The 14,594-nt window shown below is 40.5% G+C and overlaps 1 protein-coding gene across 1 annotated transcript in view; it reads left to right on the forward strand.

The window, feature by feature from the left end:
* The window catches only part of DIAPH2 (diaphanous related formin 2), a 908,304-nt gene that overhangs the window by 219,027 nt on the left and 674,683 nt on the right, over positions 1–14,594 (forward strand). Inside the window, exons 13-15 of the mRNA XM_065411177.1 lie at positions 3,820–3,938; positions 7,861–7,925; positions 11,064–11,168. Coding sequence (XP_065267249.1) covers positions 3,820–3,938; positions 7,861–7,925; positions 11,064–11,168 — 289 coding nt within the window. The remainder of the gene's footprint in view (positions 1–3,819; positions 3,939–7,860; positions 7,926–11,063; positions 11,169–14,594) is intronic.

Genomic DNA, 14,594 nt, shown 5'->3' on the forward strand with positions numbered 1-14,594 from the left:
TCATACAACTACAAATACATGTCAGTTATTCCAGGTAACGGGGGCTTTTCTAGTTTGTAGAGAAAATACAGGGAATTGGTTGGTAAGGATGAGAGAGAGAAGTTATTGGAAGAGGTTTTTTTTTAAATTTCCCTAAACTTTTTTTTTTTTTTTTTAACTAGTGTGACAGCTCCATTTTCTTTTCTTTTTGCAATATTTCCTTCAGTTAGACTTGAGATGATTTTTCTGGTTCAACTAAATGGAGTGTGAAGTTGAGGTGTAACATTTGTTGCTGATAAACAAGTTTAAAATTTTAAAAACGGTTCGTCAGCACAGAGAGATTACAGAAGTTACAATAGAGAACTGTGTGCTCACAGTACAGTTTCTGAGAAATTAACATGTTGTAACTGATCATGTACTTGTACTGTTGCTAATAAAGGCTGACAACCAATCACAGCAAATAGTGATCCTTAAAAACTTACTAGTTTTACCTTAGGTGATAATAGTTAGTAATCTGCATTTTCAAAATTATGAGCCCATTTCCAGTTGCTCATAAAGTTTGCAAAACTTCCACTGTTCAAGCTGAAATTTTCCCTTCTGGGATTTTGTCATTAACTGACTTTTCAACTAAGTTTTCCAGCAAAACTATTTAACTACTTCTGGGAATCAGGTTAGGGTTAAAAAATAGGTTGTTTTGGCAACCAATGTTAAAACCAACCAAACCAAAAGGAAAAATGTTTCTTTGAGAAGCTCTAATGTGTTCTTGATTTGGAACAGAGTTGTGGCCCTGGGGTCAGGAACAGACTTTTTGCTTTCCCCATGAAAATCCCTCTAGAATAGGCCAAGTTTAACAGACTCTGGAAGTAGCCACTTGCACATGCTCCATCGATGTTTGCTAGAGGCTTGCTGTTAAAATCTCTAACATTCCATCTTTGCTGAGTGTGCTCCAATGCTAGGGAATTTTTACATCCCTGCTACAGTGATCATGCTCCCAAGCTCCACTCAGCTTCCTGTTTGGAGGGCACAGAGCAAGAGCTCCAGACAGAGGACATAGAGTGAAAGCAGCAATGCTGTTTCCTTTGGTTTTGAGGAAGGTGTGCCTGGCTGGGATCCAGAAGGATACTTTCCACTGACTAGTGTCAATGATTGTGTTCACTTCAGAAGCGCCTATTTTTGAGCAAGACCTCATATCCCCTTAATTAGGCTGCAGGCACATATATTCCTCCTATTTAAAAATAGGTTGAGTGAGTCACATCTGGTGGAGCTGCAATAGAACTTGGTCTACAATATGACTGTTCCTGTGGGGCGGCCGGAGTGGCGAAGCAAAATAAAAAAACAACAAAAAAACCCGTGCGGGGCGGCCGGAGCCAGGGTGCAGGGGGACTCCCTGCGCTGCAGACGTGCCCCGGGCAGCGGAGTGCGTGCCGTGGCTGGGGGGGGGGGGAAGGAATGGGGGGCGGCCAGGGCGTCCTTCAGCGGGGCACTCGCCACGCGGCCCGTCCAGCCGTGCCGCCTGCCGGGAGGGCTCCGTGCCGCTCTGGTCGGCGGGCAGGGAAGGACGCGGGCTGCCCTGCCGGGCTTGCTGCAGACCTGGCACCGGCTGGGGCAGATGGAGCGCGCAGCCCGCTCCCAGCAGGACGCTTCCCTCCTCTGCACTGCTGCCCCCTACAGGGCGGCCGGAGCGGCGAACCAAAAAGAAGAAAAACCTGTGGAGCGGCGAAGCAAAAAAAAAAAAAAAGGATTGGAGGGAAGCCCGCCCCTTAAAATCTGCCGCCCCAAGCACAACCTTGCTCGGCTGGTGCCTGGAGCCAGCCCTGGTTCCAGGTCTAATCCTTTTAGCCACACTGCTTTGCAGGTGGAATGTACCAAACATGTATGGTTCAGAATCTGATCATGACCCACACAGAGTTTTAAATACTGGGAAATTACACAGAAAAAAAACTATTAAAAGAATTAAAGTCCATCACTCAAACTAGATAATAGCAGAATTAAGATTGCTTCTTTAATCTTAATTTGACCTTGTGCATATGTATTAGTCTTGAATTACATTATGACGTGGTTTTTTTCTCAGCTGGGCTGAGAAAGTTCATTGTAATCCTATTAACTTCCAGGTGAAATTTAAATGATTTAAGGACTGAAATAGTTACAGTAATTTGCCCCCAAAATGCCCTAAATTTTAGACAATAGTTTGATGGCAATAGTTTAATGTACAGAGTACAGAGTATAACTAATATGAACTTAATGTCATAGGACACTTGACATTCAAATCAGTTTTTATTTCAGTGTGAGTAGTATTGGGAGGCATGTCCATGTTTCAGAAAATCGAGATTGGGTAACTGAGGTTGTACTGTATCTAGAAGAACTGTAACAACACTTGGTCAGCCCTTCGCTACCTATCTAAGAAATGTTAGTCTAGTGGGCATATGTTACATTGCTTCTATTAGCTCCATTAGTATGGCTATTAAGTTTAAGTTAAAATGCTTTTTTAAAAACATATGGCTCATAAATACATGGTTACAAGAAAAAAAAATAAATTAAACAAAGCTAATAATTGAAACATAATGGGAGAGTTAAGAAGTAAGTCTGTCCTCCAAATAGAATTTAGAAAATCCAGTAGTAAAGATGCAGTACTCTCTTACATATGGTATATGGATGAGGGAAGAGAAGTGAAATACTGCAAATCTCCACATTCAGCTGGTGTCATATTGAAACAACTCACACTAAGCTAAGGAAATAAGACGTACACAGTGAGAGTTAAGAACATAAGAATGTACATACAAGGTCAGACCAAAGGTTTCTCTTGCCCAGTATCCTGTCTCCTGACAATGGCCAATGCCAGGTGCTTCAGAGTAGCTGTAGACTGGTCAGTTGTTTTGGTTGCCTAAACATGGATTTAGGGAGCCAAACTCCATTTTTTTTAAATCTTGTGTAAACTTACATTAAAAAACAATGTTAAGAAATAAAAGAGCAATGGTCAGAAATCACATATCAGTTTTCTTGGATTCAAAAATACAAGTTCTAAAAAGGTAATGTCCAAAGATAAATCCTGAAAATCTTTTCAAATTTAACTTCTCTTTTGACCTTATATTTTTATCAGTCTGAAAAAGTGTGTTCTTGCACAGCTGCTACAGATTGAGTCAGTATATAGTTCCATCCTTCATTTGGAGTCACTTAAATGCTGTGTGGATTTCAAATGATTTGTTTGTTTTTAGCTTCTTAACATGACATCATATCTTAGGCTTCTTTAAGGAATTAAAGTAGTTTAAAAATGTAAGAGGGCTTAACCCCATAAAATGACTTAATACCCAATCTTTTTTCATATTTGGTAGCTGACAGCATTTTTAGATTTATATTTAGAAATGTTAGAAATAAGAATTAGTTGTGTGTGTGGGTGTAGTGCTGTTGGTTGCCAATTAATGACCAAAAGTGGTAATGAAGGAGGTGGGAAGGACAAAATAGGGTACCTATCATTTTATTTTCCAAAGTGTAAAGAAAGTGAGATACCAACTGCAAAACAAGAATCTGAACAGAGATCCAGGAGACAGAAATGAAACTAGAACATGGACCATGTGAACTGCCATGTTGGGTTTAAAAATATTACTTCATTTTTCAGAGATCTAAACTTTGGATTTTTATTTCATACATCTCTTTATGAGAATGACAGTAGCAATTTAATAGACAATGTACACACAAGGCCTTTTTTTCCCCAGTCTTTTCTTCTGACAATTTTATAATTCAGGTATTAGAAGTTATAATTAACCTTTTTTCTCTGTTCCATAAATTATATGCCCTGTTTCCATTATATTAAAAATACATTGATGTGTATTTTTCTATCATCAGAACTCAGTATTACAAGATAATTGAAGAATGCATTTCACAGATAGTACTGCACTGCAGTGGTATGGACCCAGATTTTAAATGTAGAGGAAGATTGGATGTAGACTTTACCCACCTTATTGGTATGTAAAACTGAAGTAACTTGTCTTCTTTGGTTTCTTTGTATTTTAGAAAAATAAATATTTTTAAAGGTAAGTGTTCTCTTCATACTCCAAAAACAGAACTCTGTAACTTTTAATATGTGGTTTTGGGAATGAACTCAAATTTTCTAGAAGTTGAGAGCTCCATTGTATAGCTTGTAATCATATTCTTCTAGAACAGCAACACATTTTACAGTGAAAATATATTGCATAGACTGTTCAGGCAGATATGCCTGGAAAGTTAGATTGTTTTATTGAGCGCAATGGTCGAAGCGCCACCTAGATTATAATTAGAACTGGCTGGAAAATAGAAAATCTGTTTTGTGAAAACTTTTGAGGTTTTGGTATTTGTTTTCATTCTGCATCAGTAAGAAATCAAGATGTTTCAACAGTTTTCACAAAAAAAGAGAGAGAGGAAAAAAAACAACAACAATCAGGAGAGGGATAGAGACCACCCCAGAATAGCTAGTAGTCCAATAGTTAGGACACTCACCTGGATGTGGGAGACTCACGTTTATGTCCTTATTCTCCCTGATTGGGAGCAGGGACTTGAATCTGGGTTTACCAAATCCGAAGTGAATGTCCTAACCACCGGGCTAATAGCTATTCTGGGATGCATACCCCAAATTGATACTGTTCCACTTAGTATCAATAACTAGTTAAATATTTATTGGTCTAGAGAGACTGACTTGATTGTAGGGCTGTGTGGGATGTGTGCAATTGCTGATACTCATCAGGAACTGAAACGGAGACCAGGGCAACAGTCTCGCCTGCATTCTCCATAACCACCTGGTGACACCCAGGTGGAATGGAGGTAAAGGAACTAGCCTGACTAGAATCCAGAATGCAGAAGGGTGAGGAGTTTGGCATGGGGGACAGGAGCTGGATACGGAATAGGGTAGAATATGGGTTTCTGTGTATGGTGAAATCAACTTTACCAATAAAAATCTAATCCTCCCCAGGCTAGTTATGATAGTCTTCAATTGATCACATTTGAGTTGCATTGTTCACATTAGCGTAAAAATGAACACACTTTTGTTATATTATGTAAGAATAGTCCCAAACTTCAGATTTTAGATGATCAAATCATTAGTGGAGTTGAAATTTATATGTAAGGGAATGTTGTTCATGTGCCCCATATGAAGTTTTTAAGTTGGTTATACCAGCAAATGGGCCTAATCGTACTTCAGGTATCTGTCATAATAATGGAAGTTGTTCTTTGAGTAGTGTCACTGTGGGTGCTTCACTTCAGATGCGCCTGTGCCCTTGATCAGAGATTTTTGGTAACAGTGCACATTTGGCTTGCATATGCTCCCTACACGCTTCAGCATGAGGGAGCAACTCATGTTCTCTACCCCCTTTGACAGTGATACTACATTCCACAAGAGCAGTATCTACATCTATAGCCTTACTTAAGGATGTACCAATTGCAGACATTGGTAGAATGATAACTTGGTCCTCTGTCAATATTTTCTCTAATCATTATGCCTTGGTGCCAGCAGCAAGATCAGATTCTGCTGTAGGCAGTCTAGTTCTCTCTCCTGTGTACTGGACTCTGGTCTGAACCTCCCACCTCCTTGCGGGGGTAGTGCTTCAGAGTCACCTGGAATGGCACATTTACAGGGGCACTACTCAAAGAAGGAGAAGAGATTACCCACCTTGTAAATGGAGTTCTTCAAGATGTCTCCCTGTGGGTGCTCCATTACCTACCCTTCTTCCCCTCTGCATCAGGATGTCCCTGGGGGGACTTAGCTGTAGAGAAAGAACTGAGGGCAGTTTGTGTGCACAGCCCCATTTAGCCTTGGTGCGGGGCATGAGGATATGTGGAGCACATGCTTGGACTGACTGGGCACTACCAAAAATCTCGATCAAAGGAGCAGGACACAGGTGTACCTGAGGTGGAGCATCCACAGGGACACACTTCTTGAAGAACTCTAGTAGTAACTGGAGTTCTCACAAAGTGAGTAACGTCTCCAGTACTTCAAGCAAAGTGGAGCCCTGGATTCATGTGCTACTATTCTGTGGTGAAAAATGCACAGGAGGGGAAAACATACATTAAAAAATATAGTTAATACTTGCAAAGTTAGTCCTCTCATTTTGACAATGGTGAGGTGCAGTGAAGAAGGTGATAGGGGGTGTTGTCTTTGAGCAGAACTGTGAACAACTCCCCTCCACCTGACTGCTCTATTTTCTTCTTACTATGCTGCCAATGTCAGTTTCCTAGCGCCTGCACCCTATTGCGGGGTTGTCAGAAGTGCTGTTAGAGCAGATTACTGTGCAGAAATTTACTGGTTCTCAGAAACCAAAATCCTTGTTTTACCTCCTCCCATGTCCTCCAAAGGACATGGAGCCTCAACTGCATGTTGTGGGAACAGAATACATTGTCTGGGTCCATATAGGAGAATGCAACAGAGTTGCTGCTCTTCCTTTTTGTCATTGTGCAGTGGAGAACCTGTGACCCATGGGGAGCCAATATTTCCTCACTCTTAACATCAACAGATGCTAGTAATTAATCTGAATGGAAATGATAACCTGTAATCTTAAATATTTAAGAGGCTAGACATGGGATGTAGGAAGCTAATTAAAAATTTGCTCTCTTCCCACTGTGATTATCTATAGAGTCACAACCTAAATAAATTTTCTTGTAACTATGAAATATTTTTGCTCCGTTTATCAAGAAGTTGAGCTAGCAAATGAGTGCTAGGCACTTTACAGAAAAATAATCAAAGGTGACAATTTTCCTGTTGTATCTCTTGTAGTTTTAAAATCTATTCAGGGTAGCTAATGCACTTAATTGATTTTTTTTCTGTTGACCTAGTGAATTAGAAATCAAACTTTCGTTTTCAAACCTGAAGCAATTAGACGATTCACAAATCTGAGAACTTTGGTTCCTCAGTCATGTAATTAAAGAGTATTGACTTTTAAGAAGCTCTCATATTTTGGGAGTTTATTTACCAGTGTTATGTAGCGGGGGAGAGGAGGATTTTTTTTTTCTGTTCTACCATATCTTAATTTGAGAAATAATTCTCCGTTCTAATACTAGAAAATAAGGAAGTTTGAGTGATTTTCTTTTTTTTTTAAACAAACATCAACTCACTCAACAAAGGGAAAGATTTAATTGGAAATTAACATTAAGCCATAATGGAGGTAGGCAGTGGGCCTAGTGGATATGGCACTGGATCAGGACTATAGGCAAGTCACTTCACCTCCCTGTGCCTCAGCTTCTGTGTCTGTAAAATGGGGATAATGATGGTGATTTGCTTTGTACAGCGATTCGAGATCTACTGAAAAATATTCTGTAACAGCTAGGAATTAATCATAAAAATATATGTTCTAATTTGCTTTTAAAAGCCTTCAAGGTAATCTTTACTTAAAATAACATAACATATATAACTTTCATATGTTAAAGGAGTGTTCTCAATATGTTAAAGGGGGCGTTCTCCAGCCTAACTGCAGAAAGGGATCGCTGTACTAATGTAGAAAACTTGATTAAAGGGGCGAATTTCCATACTGATTTACATTTAAAATCAAATGAAAATGAGAAGGGCAAAAATTACCTCATATAAAATCTAGTGTGTTAAAGACTGCTGTACTTTGTATGAGAATGTTACAACTTAAGTAATTATTGGAAAGTAAATGCACTTTTCTGAGCAACAGGCAAAACATATAGGATTAACATCAGATTTCTAAGAAATTTTATAGCTGTGTGTCTATTCAAGAGACATAGGGAAAGGAGGAAGGGTTCAAGAAAGATTTAGTCCTCTGGAAGACTAAAAATGCAGAGGTGAAACGCTGGCATTTGCTTCCGTAGCAATTCATTGTACTTTGAAAATATGTGTATTTGTTTATTACTTAGTAGCGCTTACTGTCTTACCCAATTTTGTCTTGGTAATTGTCCTTTTAGATGCATGTGTGGACAAAGCAAAAGTAGAAGAAAGTGAACAAAAAGCAGCAGAATTTTCCAAAAAGGTAAGATCATAATTCATTATAATTTAAGATGTAGACAACTGGAAATCTCTGATTAAAACATGCATCAAAAACCTTTTCCCACCTTTCGGCTTAGATAGAGAAACTGATTTGCTGTTGTGATCAATATTTGGCAGCATTACTACATAATTTGTATCCTTACTGCAGAAGTGATTTGATACATCAAGTCTACTGTTCTTAGCTGCTAGTGTACATTAGCTTCAGACAACAATAGGAAAAAAAATCTCATGTATTGTAGAGCTTATCCTATACTTGTTTTTTCTTGGGGGTGTTGTCAAGTATATTATCTGTGTATACAGAAAGAATAGAGATGGGTAATTGAGTTGTTCAGCATGTTTTATTTCAAATATGTAATATATACTGTACTTCGATATAAGTAGTGGAAAAGATTGCTTTCTTTCCTTCTGCTTTCACTTGTTTAAGCACTAGAAGGTTCCTTGGAGTTTTGAGAGGTGTTTAAGTGTATCTACTAATTTTAGTCTTCAGTCAGTTCCCTTGTTATAAAGGAAATGATGGAACTTTCAGTCTTATTTCTCATGAAAGTTAGACTGTGATTAGCTGAAGCTGTTTTCTCTCTTTTCACTTTCCTGGGGAGGGATAGCTCAGTGGTTTGAGCATTGGCCTGCTAAACCCAGGGTTGTGAGTTCAATCCTTGAGTGGGCCATTTAGGGATCGGGGCCGAAAATTTGCTTGGGGATTGGTCCTGCTTTGAGCAGGGAGTTGGACTGGATGACTTCCTGAGGTCCCTTCCAACCCTGATATTCTATGATTCTTTCTGGATTAAGTACAATGATGTTCTTTCTGGAGAATGAAACTCAGATGAACATGAGCTGGACTAAATTCAGATAATTTTTTCAGGTTTTCCTGTAATTAACTGTCTTTAGAATACAGGAAGCGACAGTTAATTATAGGAAAAGTCTAGCAATTTAATTCATTGCTCTCTCTTAAGGCTGTCTAGATCCATATCTTTCTACTTCAGCAAGGTAAAGTTTAAATCAGTTTCAATAGGAAACCGAAGTACAGGATCCTTTACTGTTATTGACTCTATGGGTGGACAGTACATATCTGTATAATGGCAACAAAATGCCTACATTCCTTCAGTGGTAGTAAATAGTCAGGAGAGCACTCCAATTCAATCCTAAAAGCATTCTTACACTGCTATCTCAGAACAAGTATTTCTTAAATGTTAATCTTTGTGATTTAATTTATTTCTAAAGATGTCAATTAAGTTATAAAAAAGACCTAATAGAAATGATTTTGCCCTTCTTTTCATTATTAGGAGTAGATTGTCGGGCCTTAAAATTATTTCCATGTGAAGCATTCCACTTGGGTTGGTTGGTTGTCTTTAGAAAATTTAGTAGTCCTTTTAGTAATTTTGCGTTCTCAGTTTTGTCACATGACATTCCACTTTCAGAGTATCCTTTGAGTAACTCAAAAGTTACTTCACGTATATCAAACACTGATAAAAAACGCATTATGATTGCCCTATAAAGTTTCCAGCAATCATGTCTTTTTGGGTCTTGTGAGGAAAATACTAAGTCCCGGACATAAAATAGACCAGAGCAACATTGATTGATGGACCTGGCCTCAGAATCCTCCTAATTTGAAATGCAGCATATTCTAGAATGTATTGGACACATGAACTTAAAACGGAAGTGGAGTGATGGATCTTCTCATTCACTTGTCAGTGCTCTTAATATTACTTAAGCACTGAGTTAAACACAGCACTGTTGGTGTCGGAACCCTCGAATTAACAAATGCTTTGGATGCTTGTCTGTGCACAGCGTTGCTTTACTACTATTTGAGAGTCGTAGAATGTTTTCCTGAGCTATGTCTTTCCGTTCTTATTTTTGAAGGAGAAAGCTTTACAGAATTCCTCCTAAGGGATTTTGATATCATTTAAAAAAGTTTACTAAAGGAAGCCAAAATAAAAACTTTCATTAGAGTAGAAATAGTTTCAGTACCAAATTTAGAAAATGGTAATATTTCAGACTGGGCTTTGCTTGCTTCCTGGCATGTAGGGGCCAAAAATCATGTGTACCTGGAACATGACCTTTATTAAATTTGGGGGAAACATTACATCATGAGCTGCAGACCTGTATCTTCACTATATATTAACTGTATATTCAGCAAGAGTGTGCCAATGCTTGGATATAGTTGCAAATCTGCAAAGTGGCCTCATCTGTCAGATTAGACATGGAAGAATGTATTGAAGATCTCCATTTCTTGTTTCTCTGTATTCAGATATCCTCAAAATCTCCCAGGATGTAGATCTTTCTTAATTTATTTATCTTGAGAACCCAACTCTTCTAACATACATGCAGCTCTACACCATTTACTTCTGTCAATGAGTTTTAAGTTTTGTAAATATAAAAGTATAGGACTGCAAGTCACTCCTTTTAAACTATGCCATCTGCAGCAGTGATTGCAGTTTGAAGCAATATTGTTAATCTTCAACAATGAGAGATTATACTTATCTTCAGATATATTACTTTAATTCTAATCGAGAACTTGTTTTGTTTCTGGTGTGGGGCAAATTAAAGTGCACCTTGCAGTAACTTAATAATACACAACATAATGTTCCTAGAATCTATGTGAGAACAAAAGCTTATTCCAGTCAGATTGCTTTTTTTAAAAAAAAGCAAAACAAAAACTTCTTGGAATGTAAAAGTCCCCCTTAGAATTGTTACACCCATTCATAACTAGAATTGGTTATCCATAGGCCATTGCAACTGGTTATCCATAGGCCATATTTAATATGGTATGTAATGACATTCCAGAATACTCAAGTTACTTTTAATATTTCAGCTTCATGTCATTTCAGAGGAAATGAAAGTGATCAAAAGGTGTTTAAAAGGTTACAACTTGGAAAGTGCTGGGGGGAAAAAAGCTTTTCTGCAAGTTTACAACAACAATTTGTGGTGTAGCTGGATCTATACACATTGTTGTGAATTCTTAGTGACCAGAAGAATTGTGTTTTCTGTAGTTTTCCAATCGGTCATGCAATATGAGCCAGAAATGCTTCTATTGCTTTACTCACCCTATTGTTTAAAGCCTTAAACTACTGTATTTAGTGTGAGCATAGATGGATGAATGATTTTATGGTGGTAATCATTGCAGTTTGATGAAGAATTCACGGCTCGACAAGAGGCACAGGCTGAACTTCAGAAACGAGAGGAGAAAATCAAAGAGCTTGAAACAGAAATCCAACAGCTACGAACCCAGGTAATGAAGTGAGATATAGACTTTGTCATGTCACGGTGAGTTCCACAGTAGAAAATTATATCGTTGGAATGAAAGAAAAATTATCACCAAGAGCATTGTGTCTGGTGACAATTTGAAAATTTCTTTTAAATAATTCAGATTGATTTTAAAAGTAGAGTACACAGGGTGTTACTTGACAAATGTGTATAAGTTGGTTCTACAAGAGCATGCAGGATAGACTCAGATTTTAAGGCCAGGAGGGACCATTGTGATCATGTAGTCTGACCCCCTGCACGCTGCAGACCACGGAACCTCACCCACCCACTCCTGTAATAGACCTACAACCACCGGCTGAGTTACTGAAGTCCTCAAATCAAGTTTTAAGATTTCAAGTTACAGAGAATCCACCATTTACACTTGTTTAAACCTGCAGGTGATCTGTGCCCCATGCTGTAGAGGAAGGCAAAAAAAGCCCCAGGGTCTCTGCCAGGCTGACCGAGGGGAAAATTCCTTCCCGACCCCAGATATGGCAATCAGATGGTCTCTGAGCATGTTGGCAAGATTAATGGAAATAATATATTTTCTCAAATGTAAGTGTATGACAAGCCTGACATAGCTGGCTTGCTTATTGAGGCTAAAATGTCATGAGGTTTTGAGAAATTTGAACTCATGACAATTTTTTTTCTTCTAATTATATTCAAAAAAGTCACTAATTGTAATTATTTAAAATAATTTAATATAATTTTTAAAGTATATTTTACAGAAGTTCCTACCATAAGTGCTAAAATGTAGATTCTAGCTGAAATTCCCTCCCTCCCCCCGTGAGTGAATAAGCACACTTTTCCATGGGACATAATGTCAAGCAAACCTTCCTGTTGGATCAGAAAATTAAAACAAAAAACAGATATACACAAACTAATCACGGTGGCTGATTGATCAGTTTATATTGCAATATATTTTATTTATGGCTAAGATCAAGCGTCGTAGCTGTTGTTATCAGTTTAATTACTGAGGCAGAAAGTGCACCTTCTAGAAGACATGTCTTGCTATCCTGAGGAAGACTACCGCTTTGAAGATGGATTCTGCTGCTACTGCTTCAAAAGAAAATCTTTATGCTGCATTCGGAGACTCCAGGGCAGATTGAGAAGACGATCGCTCCATTGCCGATTCCACAGAAACCTTCAGCTGCTTCTCGGACCGCTGCTGCTCCACGGAATGCCCATCAGGAATAGCCTCTAAGAAGACCCTCAGCGCTTCCAGGACATCGCAGATGAGCAGCATCGATTGAAAAAGCAGAACCTCCTTGAAGAAAACCCGTGGAGATTCTGCTGCAGGGAGATCTTGCACCTCGAGGACGGCCTTCTGGGACATCACAGCCAGGACAAACATCTCGCCTGCTCTTCAGGAGAAGGATGCTAGATGGAGAACTTCTTCCACTTCCTCCATTGCCCAGGATCCTTATGCTGGTCATTGTCCTGCTGTGCGGGAAGGTACCCCAACTGGTAAAACCAGCCTCCCCTCATAAACCCCACAGTGGGACCTCAACATCTCACTAGATGTCTGTCCAACCGAACCTCTCCAAACTACTCTCCCAGAGCAATGTGAACGATCTAGCGAATCCGCTGATATGATTGAAGCCCATCCAACAGAGGGAGATGAAAAAGAGAATGATTGCATCTATCTCCAGTATCCCCTCCCTACGGACGTACTCCTTTGCCCCTTCTGCTATCCGGTCCGAAGATTCCAGTACATTGGCGGACTCAGCAGACACCTCAAGAAAATCCATAGCAAGCGGATCGCCTTCCGGTGTGCCCTCTGCGACCTGCCTTTCAAGACGCAGAAGAAATGTAAGTCTCATCAAATCACCTGCAAAGGACATCTCAAATTGGAAGAGTCCAACTCTACCAGTCTATGTTTCCGCCACCCCATCTCTGCTCCAAAAGCAGAAACACTACATGCTCCGGCTTCAGACTCCCCAAACACTCTGGATACTGCATCCCAACCAACTCCCCCAGAGCCACAGTGTGAAAAGCTGGTCCAACCATCTACTGAAGAAAGGACTACCTGCCCCTGGGACCACCCACCTGGATACTACCATTGAAAGAGTAAGCGCTGCCTCGAAAATCCCTAAGCTGGACCCTGCCAAGAGTAGGATCGGCGCTCCCTCGCAGCTTATGCAAGGCAACTCCCTCTCTAGATGGCTTAGTGCTTCCTCGCAGTATGTCCCGCACAATGCCATCGTCAGAAGAGTCAGCGCCACCCCGCCCCCCACAGGTAACCCCGGAATGTCTCACACTCCACCATGGTCCACCCAGGCAGAACGCATCCACAGAAGGACCCTCCCAAGCAAGACCGCATCCCTAAAAGGGACAGTACTGCTGCCTCTAAAACTGTCCTTCCTAAAAGGACCAGTGCTGCCCTAAAATTGGTAAGGGAAGACACTGCCCTCATTCCAGAAGATCCGGCCGAACGGAGTTCTCCACACCGGGAGGGAAAAAGGCAGCAGGCTAATCCCACAGCAGTTTTCCAGCCCGAGACTGTGGAGATTGAGCAGCCAGAACAGCAGCAGCTCCTGGTGAGTGCTGCCACACCATGGCAAGCCGCTTGGATGGAGGAGTTGGCGAGGACAGCCTCCTTTGAGGACTTTGACCTCCTTGTAGACAGACTCACTAAAGATCTGTCTGCAGAAATCGTATCTGGGAGGAAGGGAACTCAGGAGAACACACCGACTGCGCACATAGCTCCTGCATCCAGACAGAACCACAACAACATGAAGGAAGCCAGGAGAAAGAACATCAGGCGTCACTACGACCCAGCAGCAGCATCCAGGTTTCAGAAGCTCTACCGGTCAAACCGCCCTAAGGCTATGAGCGAGATCCTTGATGGGCCCTCACCCTACTGCGCATTCCCATCCGAGAGACTATTCTCGTACTTCAAAGGGGTGTTTGACCATGTAGCTCAGAATGATGCGCAGTGTCCAGAGTGCCTTTATTCCCTACCCCAGGTTGACTGTGCAGAGGATCTGGAACAAGACTTTACATCATGGGCAGTAGAGGCCAGACTTACAAAGACCAAAAATACAGCCCTGGGAAAAGATGGCATTCACTACAACTTCCTGAAAAAATGAGCCCCCGGTTATGTGGTACTAACTGCCATTTTCAACAAATGGAAACAGTTCCACCATACTCCCAGCTCCTGGAAGAAGTCTATGATGGTGCTCATCTACAAGAAAGGCGAGCAAGACGACCCCAACAACTGGAGACCTATCTCTCTTTGTTCCACCATGTACAAACTGTATGTCAGCTGCCTCACGGCTAGGATCACAGACTGGTCGGTGAATGGAGGAGCCATCAGCTCCATCCAGAAGGGCATCATATCATGTGAAGGCTGCTACGAACACAACTTTGTCCTCCAGACTGCCATCCACATGGCCAGGAGGGCACGGCG

Source organism: Emys orbicularis, chromosome 9 (genome assembly GCF_028017835.1).
Source record: "Emys orbicularis isolate rEmyOrb1 chromosome 9, rEmyOrb1.hap1, whole genome shotgun sequence".
Taxonomy (NCBI): Eukaryota; Metazoa; Chordata; order Testudines; family Emydidae; genus Emys; species Emys orbicularis.